General features: G+C 44.0%; 1 protein-coding gene across 1 annotated transcript in view; it reads left to right on the forward strand.

Moving 5' to 3' along the window:
- CNTNAP4 (contactin associated protein family member 4) overlaps positions 1–17,523 on the forward strand; it is a 278,158-nt gene that overhangs the window by 166,193 nt on the left and 94,442 nt on the right. The window contains exons 4-6 of the mRNA XM_066613747.1: positions 5,876–6,023; positions 16,714–16,917; positions 17,066–17,250. Coding sequence (XP_066469844.1) covers positions 5,876–6,023; positions 16,714–16,917; positions 17,066–17,250 — 537 coding nt within the window. The remainder of the gene's footprint in view (positions 1–5,875; positions 6,024–16,713; positions 16,918–17,065; positions 17,251–17,523) is intronic.

Below are 17,523 nucleotides of genomic sequence, written 5' to 3' on the forward strand. Positions count from 1 at the left end.
ACCCCTGCCTCCAATTGGCTCAAAATTGGGGCACTCCAGAAGCAGTTTGTGGTGATGCAATGACACAATCATGTCACTGCCAACCTACTTTTGGGTGTCATGCTGTGCAGCAGGAGTCATCAGCTCCTGGGCCTGTGGCTCGTCACTGTGAGTGGCCGGTGCTGTGCAATGAGGGGGGTGACATGTCATGGAGGTGACACCTTGCCTGGGTGTGCAGAGTACCACTGATCATATCACCATGTTGATATAAAGAGTCCAGGACAGGACATGTCAGTTCTCATACTGCACATTGATGCCAACAAGATTGTGAAATGTAACCATGTAGTCCTGGGGCGGGAGAAGGTTCTTAGGTAATATGTTGAAAACTGAGATCTCCAAGTAGCACTTTCAGAGATAATACCTGTTCTGTTATAAAGATCTGCTTGAAAGGCAGAGCAGCAGGGTCTCAATGTGTGGATGAGATGGTGGTTTTAGAAAGGCAAATTTAGATTTTCTCACACTGAGGAACATTTTGACATGAAAGGGATGGGCTCCCTTCAACTGTAGTGAAATCAGGTATCTGATACTTAACTTGAAAATCTATTGCAGAACAACTTTAGAACTGATTTGGGGGGTGGGGAAGACAACAGGGAGCTAGTTGGTGAATGTCTGGTTTGGGATTACTCTTTCCTCAGGGATGGCAGTGTAATATTTCAGTGTAATATTCTGCAGACCCTTGATTGTTTTTATAGTGTATGGTTTAAGTTTTATCTGTTGTATGCGTTATATCTAATATGCTTATATATTTTATGTTTGTTATATACATTTTGTAGGCAAGGGAAAGGCGGGGTAGATTCATTTAAATACATCAATTTCAGGTTCCCTAAGTAGGAACGCAGTATATATTGGCAATGAAAATTCAAGTAGGATTAACTGACAAAAGTGTCATAGGACAAATTATACTCAAGATGGAGAGTGAAGCCTCCAAGCCAAACCAGGAAGTTCTAATGAGTGTGCTAGATGAGAACAGATATAGCTCCAGTCCTATCCACACTTTCCTGTGAGTAAGCTCCATTGAACACAATGAGACTTACTCCTAAGTAGACATGCATAGGATTGAGTTGATAGTGGGCATACAGACAAAAACACAGAAAACCTCAGTATTAATCCTGACTAGAAAATCAATAGAGAGAACAAGGAAGAAGGCTGTTTTGTGTGCTGCTGCACAATACGTGAATGCGATTTGAATCAAACTAGAAAGTTGTAGGTGCCATGAGCATACTGCTGGCCTCCAACTCTTTTTTTTTTTTTTTTTTTGTAGAATCTTGTTCACTAGCCCAACTGAATAGAAATCCTATAGAGAACATCCTCAAGAAATGAGAAGAAATTCTCCTTCACCAGATAGATCACTTTGCACCGTCTTTTTTTTTGAACACCTGCTAGATCATGCAGTGATTTTGGAAGGAACAAAAGGAGAGAAGTCTTTAAGGTGCAGAGAGGATGATAATTTGTTGCCAAAATGCTTAAAGTATTGTGACAGTTTATTGGAGTGACTCTAAACCAATTCTTTCACAAAGAGACCACAATTGTCATCCACACCATCTCATCTAGATGAGCACTACATTTATTGGGCATTCATTACCTCCTCTGCACATTGAGGTATCTTTGTTTGTTCCTGTATTTGGTTCATCCTTACTTCCTTGCATGCAGCACTTTTGCCAATGTGCTGCATTCAATAGCTGCAGAGTTTGCAGAAAAATCTCATATGATTAATGGGATACAATTCCCCTGTATTTTAAAATTGTTGTATGCTTCCTAGATAGGTCACAAGGGGAGAGAGAGGCAGGGTAGCAATTGTTTAAACAAACAAATCTTTAAGAGGAAATCATCAAGCAAGACCCACTTGTACTGTCTCTATATATCCCTTTATATGCAATATATATGAGATATGCTATACAGGTCCAGCCTATTTATACACGTTTTTATACACAGATTTGACTCAATATGAATGGCCCCTGCAAATGAGAAGGAATATGCTGATCCCTGGAGAAGGGGAAAAATGCATCCCTTTAAAATCTGTTTAAAAAACTGAATCATCCTTTAACAATAGCCTCCTTAATGAGAGAGGGGGGGCAGCTGGCTGACAATCCATCAGTCCTTCTCTCTCCAGCGGCCCCTCCCTTCTCCCTGAGCAAGTGAAGGAAAGGTGATCACTTTGCATTGGGGAAGAGAGGGACTGAGTAAAGTGCCTTTGTAAGCCCTTGGAGGATGACTGATTGATGGATTGTCTTCTTAATGACTCTTATCTTACATCACAAAGGTCAGCAAGGCTGTTTTTAAATCACCAAGGGAGCAAGGGAACTTTGTTTTTTAAATTGATTTGCTATAGTTTGTTTTTTGTCAGCCATGTGAGTGCTTGGAAGGGAACCCACACGAATAATGAGTCTCAATCCGTATATGCAAACAAGATGGTCCATGAAATCAGTGGCATTGAAGCTCTTGAAAGATTAGTTTTCTGTCCAAACATGTTAACTAGGAAGTAAAGATTACAAATGGTCAGTTGTTGGAAAAACAGAGCAGTTTGGACAACCTATCTTCCTTTGGGGACAAGCCAAGCCTCTTCTGCCTTTCACCAGCCAAGTTAGTTTTGCTACTAGGTGCTTAAAGACACTGTGGAGGTCAGGAAAATGCCAACTGAAGCGGATCCAATAAGGCTGACACTCTGTTCCCCATCAGAAGGCCTGACTGTACTGTGCTTTATGCCAACATTTGCAATTTGGGGCAATGAATTCATAGGATTAGAAGCAATAGGTAGAAGTCATTTCCCTAGTGACACATTGGGGATTCCCTATGCAAACATTTATAGATCAGATCTTGATCTCTTAAACCATCTATTCTAAAGCAAAAAAGGTGATTTTAAAAACTCAGTCTTGGGTCTCCTTCACTGTTATTGAATATATTAGCAGGTCAGGCTTTAATGTTTAGCTTTTACTATGTTCCAATAAAGCTGGGAAAATACATTTAATTGACATGTTTAATATTCTTTTGAATGTATTATTCCCAGGTAAAATGCTTGGAAAGTGACAACTGAAAAAAAAAACACAATTTGATTTCAGAGCAAGCAGTTTACAGCCCAATCCTAACTTGCACTGGAACAGGCAGGCTGGCGGGCCTGTGCTGTATCCAGCACAAGTGTGGGGCTGACTGCAGGCCAGCCCAGGGCAAGGGGAAAAAATTCTCCTTACCCTGGGTAACACTGCAGCAGGCCCAATGGGGCTACTCGGATCTTCACTACCTATGGAGGTGGCACAAATCTGAGTATCCTGGGGCTGACCCAGGCTGCCTTTGAACAGGGCTAGGATATGGCATAAGTACTAGATCCTGGCCCCGCCTCCTTCTCCCCCCTGCCCACCTATGTGTCCACCCTCCCCCAGCCCCAAAACGCCCCCTCCCACCTCCTCCCCAACCTCCCCATGCCCCCCCAGACCCATGTGCTGGCCAAGCTCGACCGGTGCATACTTACCCATCCCCATCACCGTGGAGGCTGGATGTGCCCTCCATGGGCTGGTGTGTGTCCCTGCACTGGCCCAGCTGACTCCCATGCCGGTGCAAGAGACTTGCGCCAACCATGGGCACAGTTTGGTTTGCACCCTTAGACTCTTTTAAACAAGAAGTTTAGGTTGCTAAAGTTGGGGTTCTGATTTTAAAATAAGAACGTATGTGTCTGGTACATCAAGTGTGCAGAAATATTCATTATGAATTAAAACCTTAATATTTTTATTAGATGCAATTTTACTAGGTGCAATCAAAATGATTCCATGAAAGAAAGAATGTTAATGGGATGCTTTTTGCACCTCAACTTCTGGGGCCTGGATTCTGGTTCAGTCAAGAAACTAATTGATGAAGTTAATACTAGTTATATACAGACTACAAATAGGGACTGTAACTTCCAAGAAATCTGGAAGGGTTGCTTCAACTGTCCTGTGTATGTTTTGTCTTCTCCTAGAATAACAGCATGATTATAAAGCTTGACACTGAGTGTATTAAAACATTTAAAGTTGTTAGATCTAGGTTAAAGTTGTTAGGCCTTTTTACAAGTGCCGCCGCCTAAGGAGGTACGTGGGGCGGCGACAAGAAACAGGGCCTTCTCAGTAGTGGCACCAATGTTATGGAACTCCCTTCCCCTTGACTTGAGAATGGCTCCCTCTCTTGAGACTTTTCGGCGAGGCCTGAAGACATTGCTGTTTAAACAAGCCTTCTGACTTCATGGCCTTTTTAACATCTTTTAGTTGCTTTTTTACAGGCCTGATTCCCCTAAGAACTGCTGTTTTATGCTCTTTTTTATTCTGACTTTTATCTGACTACTGTTTTTATGGTTTCTGTTAATGTGTTTTTAATATGTTTTTATCTGTTTTGTGAAATTATGTTTTAATTTGTTTTTATATGTTGTAAGCTGCCCTGGGTCCCTTTAGGGAGAAGGGCGGGATAGAAATAAAGTTTATTATTATTATTATTATTATTATTATTATTATTATTATTATTATTATTATTATATCTACCAGCCTTATAGGTTAACTCTAATGAGAGCATTCAGAAGCTGTTCAATGATATGCAGTGCCCTGAAAGGGGTGGAGTCCTATATAGGTACTTATGTGATTAGCATTATACAGCCTGGTCTGCTGCAAATTAAACCTGGAATGTGAAACCTGGAATGCACTAGTTACTAGTTCATTACTAAAATATCTTTCCATTTTTTTTTAAACCCATTGCATATTTTTGTTGTAAGTGACTTTTTGGCTGTCCAAACATTGTCGGTACAGATCATTTCCATTGTCAATTCTAGTGTACTTGATGCAAGGAAAGGTAACCTATGTTGTACTTCTGTTTAAAATATCTTCCTCTTCTCTTTACTCTCCGGCATCCAGTGTTTCAGAGGCCTAGCAGAGACTTTAGATTTTAAAAGGGACATTTTGGTTGCCATAAGTCCCACATTAGCCATGAGACAGATAGTTGGGGTCTCTGGACAGGAGTGGTTCAGCTCTCTAATTCTGGCACTGGATTCTACCTTCCTGTGTGTTTGCTTGATGATAGATGACATCATCTATCTATATCTATAACCATCATCTGTATCTTGATTCAGAATCTGGTTTGCATGTGGCTGTTTTTGACATAAGTGTAACATGAAGCTAGGCACTAACATTAAAATGTATTCTAATCTCCTTCCCCCTCCCCAAAAGATAGGGGGCAAACTGAGGATAGATAAAGTGGAAAAATGGTAAGATGATGCAGAGCGGAGAGGTTGGCTTATCAGTTGGATAACCAATCCAGCCCTGAATCCTAACAGTGTGAACCAGAGCATGCTTACTCTGAAATAAGCACCACTGAATCCAATGGGACTCCCAGGAAGATGTGTGTACTACATAGTTTTGTTGTGAGACTCCTCTTGTAAAACAGTATTAACAACAGTAATGTTGGCCTATTGGAAAAATGCTATAATGCTTGAAGTATTTTGGCATTAAAGTCTTATAGTTTTGGTGCAATTTGCAGAAACAACATATCTCGGTATAAGATGATGATGAAGTCAGCTCTTAATATGAAACATATGTCATTAGGTTCAGGAGGCAGTAAAAAAAGGAGACTTTGGATTGACGTTATTGATATCACTGCATTTTTTTAAAAAGAGTGAATCACATCAGAATCCACCTTTCCTGATTAATTATGAAAACACCTAAAACTGGAGGCATAATTGTGTAAAGAGACGTCTCACGTGAGCAAATGTACAGTGCATTGAGGGTTTTTAGCATAGGATCTTAAATGAAACGGGGGAAAAGTTTATTTTCAGGAAGGATAAGTAAAACCATACAACAGACGATGACTTTTCAAATGTCCTTTGCAGGCTTTTTCAGGAAATACCAATGCAGACAGCGTGGTTTATTACAAGCTCCAACACTCCATCCAAGCAAGGTTTCTGCGGTTTGTCCCTTTAGACTGGAATCCCAATGGCAGGATTGGAATGCGGATCGAGGTCTATGGCTGTGCTTACAGTAAGACATCTCTCTCGCTCTCTCGCTCTTTAAATTGAGTTGAATGACAGTACCCAGTCTTCAGGTTCACTCTAAAGTGAAAATGAATTTGACCTTTAACTATTACAGATAAAGGTTTTTGCGTGTGTGTGTGAGCTTTGTATGGCAAATTCTTCACCCCCTCCATTACTTATCTTTCCATTTGCATATTGAGATCAATGGCGCTTTGCAATGCATTAGAATATATCTCAATTATACCAATTTAGCAGCATAATCCAGTGCATATTTACTCAGAAGTAAGCCCTTCTGCATTGAATGAAACTACCTCCCATATATGTGTGTCTTGGATTGCAACTCAAGTGAAGCAAATACAGTCATATATAGTTCTGTTGTAAACGTAGTGGTTGGCCACATAACAGAACATCACATCACCAGCTTTGGTTTAACAGAAGTGTTGACTGACTTTGTAAATACAGTCAGTGCTCTTTTCACGGTCACACTTTATGGCTGTGGTTTTCAAACTTCAAGAGTTTGAAAGCTGCAGTAAGTGGTTGCAGGGGAGAGGAGGGAGGCAGCAACGCGATCCCCAGGATCGCATCGCTCAGGGGGCTGCATGGACCGGGATGCACTTACCAGTCCCTGCAGCAGCCTTCCCGGGGTGCAAGGAGCCCTGTGCGACCGTCTGCAGGGCTCCCCTGCCTGCAGAAAGTGAAAGTGGAGCGATCGTGCTCCACTTCCGGTTTTGTGGAAGTGGAGTGCGATTGCTCCACTTTCACTTTCTGCAGGCTGGGGAGCCCTGCAGGCACTCATGCAGGGCTCCCCACACCCCAGGAAGGCTGCTGCAGGGACTGGTAAGTGCATCACTGGTAAGTGGATCGCATCACTGCCTCCTCGCTGCCCCACCCCTTAAGGGGGCAGAGGTTGCGATGCCCCAGGTTGAATACCACTGCTTTATGATGATAATAAAAATGACATTATCAAGTATGAATGTTAGCAGTGGGCTAAAGACATGAATCAGCTTACAAGTATTATAGTAGCAGAAGTGAAATTTCACACAAATGAAAAACAGTCATCTCAATTTCAGAATTCAGTTGTTTTGAATTTCCATCTTGATTGAATTTTGCTTTAAAAATTTGAAGTGGAAGAATATTGTTAAACTTACCTCAACCCTTGGTGAATTTTAAAGCGATCATGTTGTATATTGACAAATTTCACAATGTAGAAACAAAACAAAATCCAGTAGTAGCTCTCATAAGAACAACATAAGAACAGCCCCACTGGATCAGGCCATAGGCCCATCTAGTCCAGCTTCCTGTATCTCACAGCGGCCCACCAAATGCCCCAGGGAGCACACCAGGTAACAAGAGACCTCATCCTGGTGCTCTCCCCTACATCTGGCATTCTGACTTAACCCATTCCTAAAATCAGGAGGTTGCGCATACACATCATCGCTTGTACCCCATAATGGATTTTTCCTCCAGAAACCCGTCCAATCCCCTTTTAAAGGCGTCTAGGCTAGATGCCAGCACCACATCCTGTGGCAAGGAGTTCCACAGACCGACCACGCGCTGAGTAAAGAAATATTTTCTTTTGTCTGTCCTAACCCGCCCAACACTCAATTTTAGTGGATGTCCCCTGGTTCTGGTATTATGTGAGAGTGTAAAGAGCATCTCCCTATCCACTCTGTCCATCCCCTGCATAATTTTGTATGTCTCAATCATGTCCCCCCTCAAGCGTCGCTTTTCTAGGCTGAAGAGGCCCAAACGCCGTAGCCTTTCCTCATAAGGAAGGTGCCCCAGCCCCGTAATCATCTTAGTCGCTCTCTTTTGCACCTTTTCCATTTCCACTATGTCTTTTTTGAGATGCGGCGACCAGAACTGGACACAATACTCCAGGTGTGGCCTTACCATAGATTTGTACAATGGCATTATAATACTAACCGTTTTGTTCTCAATACCCTTCCTAATGATCCCAAGCATAGAATTGGCCTTCTTCACTGCCACCGCACATTGGGTCGACACTTTCATTGACCTGTCCACCACCACCCCAAGATCTCTCTCCTGATCTGTCACAGACAGCTCAGAACCCATCAGCCTATATCTAAAGTTTTGATTTTTTGCCCCAATGTGCATGACTTTACACTTACTGACATTGAAGCGCATCTGCCATTTTGCTGCCCATTCTGCCAGTCTGGAGAGATCCTTCTGGAGCTCCTCACAATCACTTCTGGTCTTTACCACTCGGAAAAGTTTGGTGTCATCTGCAAACTTAGCCACTTCACTGCTCAACCCTGTCTCCAGGTCATTTATGAAGAGGTTGAAAAGCACCGGTCCCAGGACAGATCCTTGGGGCACACCGCTTTTCACCTCTCTCCATTGTGAAAATTGCCCATTGACACCCACTCTCTGCTTCCTGGCCTCCAACCAGTTCTCAATCCACGAGACGACCTGTCCTCTAATTCCCTGACTGTGGAGTTTTTTCAGTAGCCTTTGGTGAGGGACCGTGTCAAACGCCTTCTGAAAGTCCAGATATATAATGTCCACGGGTTCTCCCGCATCCACATGCCTGTTGACCTTTTCAAAGAATTCTATAAGGTTTGTGAGGCAAGACTTACCCTTACAGAAGCCATGCTGACTCTCCCACAGCAAGGCCTGTTCATCTATGTGTTTTGAGATCCTATCTTTGATGAGGCATTCCACCATCTTACCCGGTATAGATGTTAGGCTGACCGGCCTATAGTTTCCCGGGTCCCCCCTCTTTCCCTTTTTAAAAATAGGCGTGACATTTGCTGTCCTCCAATCTTCTGGTACCGTGGCCGTTTTGAGGGACAAGTTGCATACCTTAGTCAAGAGATCTGCAACTTCATTCTTCAATTCCTTAATAACCCTTGGGTGTATGCCATCAGGGCCCGGTGACTTATTGATCTTTAATTTATCAATGAGGTCTGAAACATCTTCTCTTTTAACCTCTATCTGACTTAACTCCTCGGTTAGGAGGGGCCGTTCGGGCAGCGGTATCTGCCCGAGGTCTTCTGCCGTGAAGACAGATGCAAAGAACTCATTTAATTTCTCTGCCATCTCTAAGTCTCCTTTTATCTCCCCTTTCCCTCCCTCACCATCCAGAGGGCCAACCGCTTCTCTGGCGGGTTTCCTGCTTCTAACATATTTGAAGAAGCTTTTATTATTCCCCTTAATGTTGCTGGCCATGCGTTCCTCATAGTCTCGCTTGGCCTCCCCTATCACCTTCTTACATTTCTTTTGCCACAGTTTATGTTCCTTTTTATTCTCTTCATTAGGGCAAGACTTCCATTTATGGAAGGAAGCTTCCTTGCCCTTCACAGCCTCTCTAACTTGGCTGGTTAGCCATGCGGGCACCCTTCTGGATTTAGTGGAACCCTTCTTTCTTTGCGGTATACACCTCTGCTGGGCCTCTATTACTGTTGTTTTAAGCAGCCTCCATGCACTCTGGAGAGACTGGACTCTTTTTACCCTCCCTTTCAACCTCCTTCTAACCAGCTTCCTCATTTGAGGGAAGTCCGCCCGTCGGAAGTCAAGGGTTTTTGTTAGAGATTTGCCTGGTATTCTTCCCCCAACGTGCACGTCAAAACGGATCGCAGCATGATCACTGTTCCCCAATGGCTCAGTAACGTTTACATCTCTAACCAGGTCCTGCGTACCGCACAAAATTAAATCCAGAGTCACCTGTCCTCTGGTGGGCTCCGTGACTAGCTGATCTAAGCCACAGTCATTTAGCACGTCAAGAAATCCGGTTTCCTTATCGTGACCAGAACACAAATTGACCCAGTCAATATGAGGATAATTGAAGTCCCCCATGATTACAACCCTGTCCTTCCTTGTCACCTCCCTGATCTGTTTCCTCATTTCAAGGTCCCCATCAGATTTCTGGTCTGGAGGACGATAGCACACCCCCAGTATTACATCGCTGCTCAAGCCTGGTAATTTAACCCACAGAGATTCTACGGTGGAGTCGGACCCACCTTCAATCTCTACTTTGCTGGATTCTATCCCTTCCTTAACATAAAGGGCCACCCCACCTCCAACACGCCCCTGCCTGTCCCTCCTGTAGAGTTTATAGCCCGGGATTGCGGTATCCCACTGATTCTCCGCATTCCACCAGGTTTCCGTTATGCCCACTATGTCAATATTTTCCCTTGTCACCAGACATTCCAGTTCTCCCACCTTTGCTCGTAGACTTCGGGCATTCGCATAAAAGCATTTATACACGGAATGCCCCAGGACGGGCTGCTTATTCGCTCCTTTGTCCCCGCATCCTCTCATTGTGCCAAACCGTCTATCACATCCCATCTCCCTACCTTTCCCAATTTCTTCTCCTACCCTGCCTTTGTCTTGTTGTTCTCTAACCTCCCCATCCTCATCCCATAGGGATGAGGAGTCCCGAACCGGATGCCCCTCGGCTCCTGTCGGCCTTCCCCCAGGGATCAGTTTAAAAGCTGCTCTGCCACCTTTTTAATGTTATGCGCCAGCAGTCTGGTTCCGTTCTGGTTCAAATGGAGCCCGTCCCTCTTGTACAGGCCCCGCTTGTCCCAAAACGTTCCCCAGTGCCTAACGAATCTAAACCCCTCCTCCCTACACCACCGTCTCATCCACGCATTGAGACCCCTGATCTCCGCCTGCCTAGCTGGCCCTGCGCGTGGAACAGGTAGCACTTCAGAGAACGCTACCTTTGAGGTCCTGGCTTTCAGCTTCCTGCCTAAAAGCCTAAATTTGGCCTCCAGGACCTCCCAGCTACACTTGCCCACATTGTTGGTGCCGACATGCACCACAGCCGCTACCTCTCCCCCAGCACTGTCTACTAGCCTGTCTAGACGAGAAGTGATGTCCGCAACCTTCGCACCAGGCAGGCAAGTCACCATGCGGTCCTCACATCCGTCACAAACCCCCCTCTCTATGTTTCTAATAATCGAATCCCCCACTACAAGAAGCCCCCGACCCCCCTCCCGCCGAGGAGTATCCCGAGTGCGCTCGGATACGGGCCCATCCCCTGGAGAAGGGATCCCCCCTAGGGGATTGTTTCCCTCCTCTCCAGGATGATGTCCTCCAGTCCCGAGACTTCCCACCCGGGCAGCCGAGGAGCTGCACGCCTGAGGTTGGGACGAAGCCTGATCGTCCCCAGAAGTCTCCCCACGGTCCTCCTCTGGCTGCCTGCGCTTCTCCAGGTCGGCCACCAAGGCTTCAAGGGAGCGGACGCGTTCCCTGAGAGCCTGGAGCTCCTTGCACCGAGGACACACCCATGACTTATGGCCCAGAGGCATATAATCATACATGTGGCACTCGATGCAGAACACTGGATAGCCCCCACCCTGCTGCTGGCTGTCTGACTGCATAGCTTTTTTGTTGTTGTTGTTATTGTTTTATTTAGGGGTCCTTTTAAAAACCGTACACTGGATAGCAGCCCTTTTCTCTAGGGAAGAGGAAGGGCAGCGTATGGGGCCCAGGCCTCCTCGCCCTGCTGCTGAACTCGCCCAGATGCTAAACTCTTGTGCCTTACCTGGCACTTGGTTCCCAGAGGCCACACGCGTCTGCAGAGAGCCTCACGCGATGGCCTGCCTAGCTTTATACTCCTGGCTGGCTCCTCCTCCCTCCTTCCTTCCTGATTGAAAGGGGGGCTGGCCTTCCCAGGTGAGTTTACAAAAGCTCAGGAAGGCAAATGGCTGCTGATGGGCGTGACCTACTCTGCAGGCTCCTGAATGGACTGCTTGGATTAGCCTACTGGGGCTCTTAATAGGTTGGGAATTGGCCCTTCCTAGGTCCTTTCCCTCCTAGTTCTGTTCTCTTAGGCTGGACTGTTTTTGTAACCTCAAGCTAGTTTTTATTTGGGTTTGTTTAATTATTTATTGCTCTCTAGATCCTGTGTCCCAATTTACTGACCTGTTTAGGTTATGTTCTAACTTAGATTAGGTTTAACCTGGGTTAAGTATAGGTTTAATTTAAACAAGTAGAAAACCTGCTTTTCACTTTATCCTCCTCCCTTCCTTCGATTAAGTGCTACCTTAGGTGCAGCTAACCTTCAATTTTGATTTAAATGCCTGACCCTTGGGCACTTACTCACGAGTAGGACGCTGCTCTTACTCACGAGTAGGACTCTGCTGCTGCTCAGAGTAGCCCTATGTACCTCCCTTAGGTGCTAACTTTCAATTTTGATTTAAGGTTGCTTTAAAGGTAAGGTTAAGGTTAGAAGACAGGGAGTTAGAAAGACAAAGCGTTAGAATGAGTACACTTACCTCCTCCTCCTCCTCTCCTTCTCCAAAACTCAGAGGTCTCCTTGCCTTCTCCTCGCCCAGATGCTAAACTCTTGTGCCTTACCTGGCACTTAGTTCCCAGAGGCACTTGGTTCCCAGAGGCCACACGCGTCTGCAGAAAATGTGGACAGAAATTGATTTAGGAGAGTATGAAGAGCAACTGCTAAGCAGGATGTGCTTGTCAATTTCTCCGCCTCTGTCTTTCAACTATAATGTTCACATGTTCATGTGAAATAGCCATAGTGAACATAAAATAGCCACAGTGAAGGAGTGGACTGAGCCTCCTCCTCCATCTTGCTGATCGTTTCCCATATGACTAGGACCCTTCACATGGGCATCTAACCTATCTGAGCTCCCAGCCTCATGGTTCTTGCCCTTTCTTTTCTTTATGGTAAAAAAACATTCAAATGGGTTTATTGTGCTATTCATGATACATGCCCAGTTCATATCCAAGGCTATTTACATGGAGAGGAAAAGTGTTCTCTCTACCATAGCACGCCATGGCTAATGACATTCTATTCTGCGGCAATCTGTCAAAAATGATTCAGCCTAACAGTTCAAGTATAAGAAAATAACAATTACTTTTCCATTCACCCAACAACAGGCATCCCTTGCACCACAACATAAGCTGTTTTGGGGCGGGGGGGGCAGGGAACTAAGGGGCAGCATAAAGCATTGCTTGGCAAAAGATATTGCTTTGTGAACTTTTTTTTTTTAATAGAAAAGTGGTATATAAATGTTGTTGATGATGATACATGGGACAGATGCAGAGACTACTGTTTTTGGGGTGGAAGGAAAAGCCCCAATCCATGACAAGTATATTCTTCTTTGTGTTTCTCTAGAAGATGTTTCTCCTTCAGAGGGAATGAAGCCAGCCAGAATCACTTGCAGTTGTGATGTCTTCCATGTCACAATGCTGTGAAGTGGAAATGTCACATTTCCAGACTTAGAGGAGGCTTTCAAGCTGTCAGGAGCTCACTGGGGCATAAGGGACGTTTGTTAGATTCGAGTCATGAGTGTTATTTTCAGAACATCTGTGACACAGAATATCGGCCAGAATTTTGGGGCTGGCAGCAGGGCAACGGTCTGAGTTGACAAGGGTGCAAGACAAGCACAGCATAAAAGTCAACCTCAGGAAAACAACACTTGGTGTCAGGCACCACCAAGAAGAAGCTCTAAGCAGGAGTTCTTAACCAGTACAGCAACATCTGTTTCCTCCTTCCTTTTACAGGAGTTTCTGTAAGGCTCTTGCCAGTGGCATTAAGGCAGACAATTCAGGTCCTGTTGTGTTTGAGACTGAATTCAAGCTTGTAGGAAATGGTAACCTCTTGAAACAGAACCACAAGGAGGTTAATAGCTGTTTCTGTGAAGAACAATAATGGGCAGGATTTGGTTGGCAACCTTCAGTCACAGAAGACTATGGTATAAGCCTACAGCACCCGGTATTCCCAGGCAGTCTCCCATCCAAGTACTAACCAGGCCTGACCCTGCTTAGCTTCCAAGATCAGACGAGATTGGGCATGTGCAGGATTTGCTGTCATAATTTTTTCCCCAAAACGCTTACAGAAATGCCTGTGCCTCCTCTGACTCTCATACTGATCTTCTGAGGAAGGGAGTATGGAGGGGGGATGGGGGAACAGTGGCATCACTTGGGGGTTGCAGTCTGCACCCGGTGACGTGCTGGGAGGGAGTGATGTGCTGCCCGAACAACACCACCACAGCACACTAGCATGAATTAAAGAAGCACATGACACCTCTGGGAACCTCCTGCCCTTCATTTGGAAGGGCAGACCCCTCTGAACTTGGGCCAGAGGTTCCCAGAAGCATGTGCTTGCTCAAGTCTTTTACTCACGTAGCACATGCAGCGGTCATGGAGGTGATGTGCCGGCCTCCCACACCAGTTGATGCAGACCCTATTGACGCCAATGTGGGGGGGAAGCCATCAATTTTGGAGAAGTGCTTGCATTTGCATCTCTATTTTTTTTCCCATACACTCCCATGGTAAAATGTGCCAGCATAACAATGTATGATGGCACATAAGGGATAGAACTTCAGTTCTCATGTGCATTTATGCGGCACCCTATATCTTAAAACCTCAAAAGCTGTTCTGGGAGACTGTGCTGATAATTCAAAGCTGAATGGAAGAATAGAAAAGACCGGAATGGAAGGCAACGTTAATCCTTGATTAACAGAGTCCTAATACTGCTGCTGCTTCTTTTTGAAATAAGAGATAATTCATTGTATTTTGGATCAAAGGTATTAAACAAAGAATGATCTTTAAGAGAACAACCATACATTCGTCCATAGCACAGAGTATAAATATGACTATTTCTTCTTAGGAAGTAAGTTCATGTTTTAGTGTGCCTTTCTTCTAATTTTTTTTCTTTTATTATTTGAAGGTCAGAAAAGAGAAAACCCAATAAGGTTAATGTATTTGTATAAATTAGCACAGAGGATTATCCGTGGAGCACAGAGGTTTATCACTAGTGGATAGTAGAGGGACAAACAGAAACTATCAATGCTAATTAATTCTTTAATTGATTTTTATTTATCTGCTGCCCTGTGCCAAGGATAGGTGACAATACATTAAAAATAGATTGAACATGTAATTTGTTACTGACTTGATGGCCCAGTTTTAATGGTCTAATTTTCCTCCTGGAAATGTACTGATTGAAAAAAAAAAATGATGGATGTACAGATAGTTCCAATGTCCTTCTTTGAACTGTCCTTACCAAAGTAAAACTCTTATTCAATTTATGGAAGACAGAATTGAATAAAAGCAACAAGTTGGGCTCAGTACTAGCTCTTTTCTGCAATGCTTATAACTGGTGTGAGTCTGTGAATGTTAGTGGCTGATTTAAAATTCTTTAGATAATTCAAAAAAAGAGTGCACTTCAGACATTAAGAGCCCAGTTCTATTCTTTCCCACCCCGTTGATGCAATCGTGCCAAAATGGATAATGCTTCATCCTGTGGGAGGGGCTGCTGCAGAGGTCTCCTCTGGGTAAGGGGACAATAATCCCCTTACCCGTGGGTCAGCCGTGGTGCACAGAGGTCTACTTGGACCTGTGCTAGCTAAATAGCTGGCACGGGTCTGGGTGGACCTGCACTGCAGGATTGTGTCTTAGGATTCAATGTCCGCTGATGCCACAAAACCCACCCCCTTCCTGGACCTAGTCTGTCCATTCCATTGCTCCGTTCCGCTCTCCTCCACCTCTGTTGCAAAGACATTTTGCCCTCCCCAGCCCCTGTTCCGCCCTCCCCCACCCATCTTGCCTTCCCCAACACCTTACCTTCAGCGTTGGGCAGCTTTGGTTCTGTTGGTGCTGGCAGGAAGGCTCCGGCTTCTTCCTGCCAGGATCCTGGCAGTGCATTAAGAAGGTGCCACCAAAGCACCTTTTACAACTGGTGCAGACTGCTTTACAGCTGTCAGCGCCAGCTGAAGAGGCACGCCATCATCACCTGGCCCAGGTAGGACTGGGCCGTAAGTGTACAATCCATTAGGCATTATTGATTCATTTTGTAGGGCCTTGCACAATACTTTTTTGCCAACTTCAATGAAATGAGGTAGCAGGTTTCTATTGACTTAGAAGAAATCAGTCAATGAATTGAAAAATGACTTCATATATTATTGGCTTCCCATTACATCTTCATTTATTTCATAAATGGATCTTTCAAGAACTATTACCTCCTTTGTCTTCTTTACTTATGAAGTATGAATACTTTATGAGTTTTGCTTTAGTGTTATCTGCTCTTTTATGTATTTCTACGCCAGGCTGTAACAGATTGTGACAGATGCTATTTTATATTATTGGTCTAAAATCTTCCCTTTTTGGCACAGTGAATGTATACGACCTTGAAAGAGATGAGATAATGTGTCATGAGAAACAAAGTACAGTTTGAACGTTGAAATGTTCACACCTCCTGTAGCAATGCGGGCATTTCGTAATTGTGGAATATACACATTTGCTTTCTCAGGGTGTGTGAGGGTGCAATCACACCCCTTCTTTGTGCTGCAAAACTGCAATAGATGTCCTGGAAATACAGTGTTCTTTTTTGCAATGTAATGTTAACTATCTCCAAGTGCTAGCCTTGAACCTTGCAGTGAATTACTCTTCCCCAAACGATGTTCTCTTCCCCCACCCTGAAATAGCACATTGTCAAAGGAGAGAGCCCAATTATCAAGGTCAGAGAGCCCAATGATAACAGGTGACTGCATCTGGCCAGTTGATGTTATGTTTGACACCTCTGTCCTAAAGGGAGCCCCAAAAAAGGTTGAGAATGGCCCTTCAGTATCATCTGAGCCAACACTTTGATTGATATATTGAGTGGGATGGGAAATGTTGTCATATTTTCCTGTTGATTATCACACAAGGACAAACTACACAAACCATTTCTCTTCTTGGCAACTGTCTTTATTTGTTCCTTTCAGGATCTGAGGTGGCAGATTTTGATGGGAATAGTTTCCTGCTCTACAGATTCAGCCCCAAATCAACAACAGTGCTGAAAGATGTAATTTCTCTGAACTTTAAAACTATTGAAAGAGATGGGGTTCTGCTGCACAGAGAAGGACAGAATGATGATCACATCACATTGGCGCTAATTAATGGAAAACTTTCTTTATTCATCAACATAGGTACCAAGCGCATCGTCAAATTGCACATCTGTTTAGTAACTGATCTTAATATTTAACAAAATAACCCTTATGCCTAAACTGACTGTACAAGTTCCATTGTCCACACTGTTTATAACAAACCTAACAGTTTGTTTTTCTCCTCTTGAAGGTGATGCTAAAATGTATTCTGCTGATGCCCAGATTAGTATCACTCTGGGTAGCCTTTTGGATGATCAGCATTGGCATTCAGTCCTCATTGAGCATTTCAATAATCAAGTGAACTTTACAGTTGATAAACACACTCACCATTTTCATGCAAGGGGAGAATTCAATTATTTGGACCTTGATTATGAGGTGTGAGAATTATCTTTCATTTATTAGACTTATTATCTTTGTTATGTCAATTCAATAATGCAACTGAAGTTGACCATGAGCAGTTTGGAGTATTTTACTATTCGGTCTTTTGTTGAAGTTTGTTTTTCATTGAAATGGAAGATGTCTTTTAAAACAAAGAACAGACTTTCACGATTGCATGGCTTTTAAGTGTGCAGGCTCTTAACTTTTCAGTTTTAATATCAATCAGCCCAATATTATAAACATTAACTAGAATGGTTGCATTCTGCATAG

The sequence above is a fragment of the Tiliqua scincoides genome, chromosome 2 (assembly GCF_035046505.1).
Source record: "Tiliqua scincoides isolate rTilSci1 chromosome 2, rTilSci1.hap2, whole genome shotgun sequence".
NCBI classification, from domain to species: domain Eukaryota; kingdom Metazoa; phylum Chordata; class Lepidosauria; order Squamata; family Scincidae; genus Tiliqua; species Tiliqua scincoides.